The 5,872-nt window shown below is 50.9% G+C and overlaps 1 protein-coding gene across 1 annotated transcript; it reads right to left on the bottom strand.

Annotated features, from left to right (window-relative positions):
• Positions 1-1,138: 1,138 nt before the first annotated feature.
• Positions 1,139-5,651, bottom strand: LOC149810511 (magnesium-protoporphyrin IX monomethyl ester [oxidative] cyclase 2, chloroplastic-like). The gene is made up of 6 exons (XM_089994231.1): positions 5,517-5,651; positions 4,699-4,902; positions 4,449-4,614; positions 3,551-4,242; positions 2,407-2,643; positions 1,139-1,366 (listed from the first exon to the last, which is right to left on the bottom strand). Exons 1-6 carry the CDS (start codon positions 5,649-5,651, stop codon positions 1,139-1,141), a joined length of 1,662 nt encoding a protein of 553 aa, XP_089850357.1.
• Between the last annotated feature and the right edge of the window lie 221 nt (positions 5,652-5,872).

Below are 5,872 nucleotides of genomic sequence, written 5' to 3'. Positions count from 1 at the left end.
TGTACATTCCTTCACAATCGCCTGCGGCGCCAGTGCTTAAGCACAAGCTTGGTGCGTCCAAAGCCACGGACGAGAAATAAATGTAACGCAGTCCAGGCCGTCGTCCAAGTGTTTAGTATAGCATGGCACACCGACGAGTCCTGTGATCAGGGTCAACAGTGCAGGGCTGGTGTACTACATGAGTTTACATAGCAGAGGACTAGAAAATCATGGTAGCCTGATATAACCACATCATGTCCAACTCCTTCACATGGTGCCACTGTCAATAACAAACAAAATCCAGCAAATAATAGGCCGCTGTCCAAAATCAAGCGACAAGCAGCAGCATCACACAACCTCCGCACACCTGCTGTTCCACGCGCTGCACCAAGACCATCGCACAGGTAAACTATAAAAGGCCTTGCAGGACTGAATTGTGAGGCATCGACAGAGTGAAAGGAAGCCATACGCCAAATATCAAGCACTAACATCACGCGCAACAACAGCACACCAGCGCAACTCACGCGGTACTCAGGGTCGTGGTGCTAGGCATCATGTAGCAAAACTTAACTGCCGTGCGATTGTTTGAGAGCAACCACTGAGCTATCCTCCTTGCTGGGAGGAGCACAACCAGGCAGCAAGCGCTTGGGCTCTCACTCAACGGGGCAGTGTTGAGACATCAAAATCATACGAGGCGTGTGTGGTACACAGTAAACGAGGCCACAGCGGACATGCCAGCAAATGTCTAGAAACATCGGGTATCGAGACAGCTTCAATATTGAACGTTTGGGTGGGTAATAGTAAAATATGGCCTTTCAATGGTAGAATAGTAGACCATGCAGGGCTGGACCAGATGCTGCAGGACATGGCCGAGCCAGAGCTGCTGACCAGATCCATGTGATAAGATGCAGCAGGCAACCAACGTCCCCCGTGCAAGGCTCGACGCCTAACCGCCGCGATGACGGAAGCCGACGTCTCGTCAGAACCCAGAATTGATCGTGCATGAACTTGACATGCTCAAAAGTAGCGATGAATACAAATTTGAGGAGCAGCGCGGTGCCAAAACGGCGTTTGACGCCCCATTTCTGTCCCTTAGATGGGTCTGGGACCGTGATTTTTCAGGTATACCAACCGTCACTGCAGCCTGGCAGAGCGCTGTTCAGTAGACGATGGCGCCATCGGCTTCAAAGGTGACAGATCCGCTGGAGACGGGCCTCATGAAGAAGATTTGAACCATCTCGGCAACCATGCGCTCGATGATTGGCGCTGACTGGATCTTCTGTAGCCACTCTGGGGAGCCCGATGCCTTCACTGCCAGCAGCTTGGTGTTCAGTTCAATCAGCTTGTCCATCTTCACGAAGAACTCTGGGTGCTCGACATCTGGCACCTGCGCAGATAGACACACGATGAGGGCAGAAACGAAGTCAAATTTGATTCGCCGATGCCTCTAAGAGGCGCTAACCGACACGGATGATGATGTATCGTTTTACAGCACTACCGCATCCACATGGGCATTGGCAACTTTAAGAACTACTTGGAAATCAGTGCTACCATTACCATCATCTGAGGCTGGCGGACCTGGACCTGAACACTGGAGCTGGGAACTGATCAACGCCTTTGTACAGGGCATGCAAGGGAAGTGCGCCCTGCATTGGCCTGCCAACGATGAAAAACGAAGGCAAGGTCTGTCAGGTTCGGTCCCGTCTTTTGCGTGGGGATTGGAGCCTTGTTGGCGGTACGGAAGGCCGCCCGGGCAGACGGGAGGTCTCGCGCCGAAAGCTCAAATCCGGCCATGTGCAAGCTATATTCAAGTACTAGCACGAAGGCATCACTTTGAGAAGCTATCGCATGCACATTGAGGAGGGGCAGGGTGTTGGACAACATGAGCATGCACACATACAAGCAGACAGCCAGTCTTGGAATGGTCAAAGTTGCGAGGTCAGCCATGGCTATCTGACCTGTCAACACCGACCCTTGCGGGTGACGTAGTTTTGTTTCGTTCAGGATGCCGTAGGCTAGACAACAATCGAGCACTTTCATCAGCGCTGCGTATCGGTTTTTCTCCACATCAGCCCCAGCAATTAGATAGAGAAAGATGGATTAAGGTAGGCTCTGAACGCCTGTGCTGCTTTCTATCGACAACAGAAAGGGATGAGAAACATATGAAATTTCCCTCAATTGTTGCCTAAGCTACGGTGTTCCGCCAGGCATTTGCTTTGTGGGTCTTTATCCCAGAAGATGCATGGGTGTATGGCGAAGAAAACACATGGTGAATCCCAATTTGACAAAGCCAGTGCTTCACCAGACTGAAATCCGACCCCCAATTTTGTCCATGAATTCATGCATTTTCGGGCATTTGGACCTGAAAAATGACAGGGTCTAGCGAAGCACTGGACGAAGCACCGCGGTCCTTAGCACCGGGCACACCTGTGGGAAGAGGCGGGCGGCGCTCTTGTTGGTCTCAATGATGACGTGCTGGTTGAAGACCTTGGTGTTGAGGCCGAGGGCCTCATAGAATGCGGTGCGCTGGTGGTCGTTGAGGTACATGGTGATGTACACCGAGAGGCAGAAGAAACGGCTCCACATCTTGGCTTGCCAATCGTCCAACATCTCTGGCCGTGCCTTGAGGAGTGCAGCAAGGAAGTCACCGTGACGGTTCTCATCCTGCAGCATGATGGACAGCGTTACGATGATGTGTCATTTGGCAACATTTCTGCATCCACCTGGACGTTGGCAACCCCAAGATCTACTTGGGTATCAGTGCTACCGCTACCATCACCTGATTTTATAGATCAGACGAATGAACTTACCGGGATCACGCCATGTCCGCTCCGCCGGGAAACATGACGAGAGAGATGTACCAGCGTGCTTCAGTCTCAGGCCCAGGCTGGTCGGCCTTGAGAACACGCGGCATAGAGAGTGACACAAAACAAAACACGTCAATTCGACAGGGTAGGCTCATTCATGTATGATGCATGTACGTAACCCATAGGTCAACGTTCAGTCCTTTTACAGTCAGTGCTCGTGTGACAACAGTCAGGCTGTCGTGTCAAGGATTCACATCTGCCTCCAAAAGTAAGGGATCCAGAGTTAGGGGGTGAATGCCATCGTGTGGGGTTTAGCAAGACAAAAACTTCAAATCACATACTTTCATGGTCCTTACGCACAGCTGCTGATGCCTGGCCAGATCTGATGCCAATGTTGAAGAATGTTGCGATTCTAATGCAAAATTCAAATTCGGGCTGGCATAACCAGGATAGGTGTAGTATACGTGGGGCTGAATCTCCGCCAAGCAGCAATAAAACAACACATGGTTGCACAGAATGATAAATGAGACAGTCATCTAGATAGATGGGATTTAAAAGGGTTTCAGATCGGGTTGCACGGTATACGATGCATGTCGCTCGTTGAGTCTCCATACCACGTGCCTATTCATACATTTCAATGGATGATGGATTATAAGCACGGTGCCAAGCAATGCAGGGTGCATCTCAGGGTGGTTAAGGAGATGACTATGCTATGATCAATGCGTACGAATGCAGCAGATGGATGGAGTCACAAAGAGTCTCACCTGGCACCAGTTCTCGAAGTAGTCGAATAGGGGGTACAGCTGGCTGTCGGGATTGCGCTGCAAAAATCTGTAGATGGTGATATAACGCCAGTAGCCGATGCGTTCGGAGAGGTAGGTAGCGTAGATGATGAACTTCGGCTTGAAGAATGTGTAAGTCCGATTCTTGGTAAGGAATCCAAGGTCCAGTGAAAGGTTGAAGTCAGACAACGCCTTGTTCAGGAAGCCCGCATGACGAGCCTCGTCGCGAGCCATCAATACGAAAGCCTCTGCAACTTCAGGATTCGTAGTCTTGATGCGTCGCGCAATCTCCTTGTAAAGCAGAAACCCTGAAAACTCCGCTGTCGTGGAACGCTCCAAGAACTCGACAAAGATCCTTCTGGTGGCAGTCGGGATTTTCCCTGCGGCTTCTTTGAAAGAGGAGTTGCGCACGAAATGTGTCTGATTGTAGTCAGCTCGAAACTCGTTGAGCGATGCCCTGATTTCCTCCATGTCCAGGTTGGGGTTCAGCTGCTCGCTAAACAGAGCTTCCAATTCGTCGAAGTCAGTGGTATAGAAACGGGGAGTAAGTAGCGTCTCCTGAGCAGCCTCCTTTACGCCATCACGCATCAATTTGAATCCCAAATCACTTGTCGCCGCCCGATTAGTGACACGCAATCGCCTGTTGATGCGACGGCCGCATGCTGTCGCGCACCCTACAGAAAATGCAGTAGCCATGGCAAAGTATATACAAACACCAAAGGAGACTTCAGGACGATAAGGCTTGCTCAAGCATGAATGACGCACGGAATAACATATAACGTGGTCTTTGAAGGGCAGGAACGCTTATATGTATATTATCTTGGCGAGTACGGAACTCGATAGCTGCTGTACCATCCGAGTACCATGCCAGGACATGTACGACACATCGAATCTTGCCTATCAGACTTGTCCCAGCGTGCACACACATAGTCGTACACTGCTATCAGCTGCACTGCCAGGGTGCAGGGTGAGATTCTGACAGGGAGATCTGCTGGATTCAGCTGACAAGCTGGCCGCTGGACACTCATCACCATCGCACCATCGTCCTGACGCACAGCAGTTCAGTAATGGAGTAATTTTGCTGTAACTTCGAAGATCGTATGTGAGCATCCAGGATAAAGGAGGCGTACACACGGTGGCTGGAAGGGCGCACGAGTATTACGTCGCGACTGTGCATGCCCAATTTCCCTCATCAGGCAGAGAATTGCGTTCATTATGGTATGACATGATTTCATCATATAGTCTACGTAACCGATGTTGACAATTGCAGCAGTCTGTACAGCAACAGGCCGATTGACAGGTGAAACTCTGGACCAGGAAAGTGGAAACACCCTCTGGTGGCACAGAAATGCAACGAGAATTTGATACATTAGCTACTGCAATGAGGGTGCTCCTCTTCTGCACATGACGTTGCGAAGATGACTGGAAAGCCAAGTACGATGAGTACAATATGACAGCAACAAAAGTACATGCTTCAAAACTTCACCTTCAAGCCACTGCAATCAATCCTGGTCGAAATGATCCTAATACCACCACCAGGGTTGGTGGTGGTACTAGTAAACAACCCTGACCGCGCAGTAAGCAGTCAGCTGGGAGGAGTGTTGACCCAGAGCTTCAGCCAAACCACTGGGGATGGCGTAGGCTCATCCGGCGGCATTTGGTAGTGTGCTCGTTGCACAAGTTGGGGATTGGTTCATTCTTCACTGATCATGCGATAACCACAATATGGCATGGCAAGACCAGACCTCCTTAGGGCTGTGCCCTAAGTCTCCTCCCAGAAGAAACCTCCCAGAAGAAACATGTCGGAGGGTCCTCCGACAAGCCCATGACAGGTCTTGTAATCACGGGTTGCAGGTTGCCCTGAGTTACTGCGAGAATGTTGCTGACCAAAGCTAGGGCGAGTTGGCACAGGGCACGGCCCATTTTGAACAGAACGCTCGGATCAAACCTGACCGGTGCTGGCTGTGCCACAGAACGTGCAACACATGTTCTCTTGCGCTTCAAACGCTTTCATGGCATCTTCCATAGCTTCATCCAATGCGGTGCCGACCTTTCTGCTGGATTGCACTTCAGAAACACGCATCTTGCGATGCTCTTTGCGCGGGTTGGAATAGGGCTCTTCTCAACAGGGTAGCGTGCCACGCCTGTTATCCACGAAGATGGATGCGCGTCTGGCGTGCAAGCAGCCTTGAGAGTCTGGCGACGGGCTCTATTCGTGGGGTCCGCCATGTCCAGTGAGATGCTTTCCTTTCCATTGATACTCATGCACTCCTTTCAGCAGGATTCCCAGTCAGGCTTGCCCCT

Source organism: Nuphar pumila, unplaced genomic scaffold (assembly GCF_984573655.1).
Source record: "Nuphar pumila unplaced genomic scaffold, dmNupPumi1.hap1.1 HAP1_SCAFFOLD_328, whole genome shotgun sequence".
NCBI classification, from domain to species: Eukaryota; Viridiplantae; Streptophyta; class Magnoliopsida; order Nymphaeales; family Nymphaeaceae; genus Nuphar; species Nuphar pumila.
The sequence above is the reverse complement of the archived record's forward strand: the minus strand, read 5'-3'. Positions and strand labels throughout refer to the sequence as shown.

Bases quoted from the DNA above. Each gene is read 5' to 3' on its own strand.
- LOC149810511 (XM_089994231.1), bottom strand. From the start codon at position 5,651: ATGCGTGTTTCTGAAGTGCAATCCAGCAGAAAGGTCGGCACCGCATTG. The intron at 4,243-4,448 runs GTACATGTCCTG...CATTTTCTGTAG, and splicing joins TAGGCAAGATTCGATGTGTC to GGTGCGCGACAGCATGCGGC. The intron at 1,367-2,406 runs GTGTGCCCGGTG...CTATCTGCGCAG, and splicing joins CCGCCCGCCTCTTCCCACAG to GTGCCAGATGTCGAGCACCC.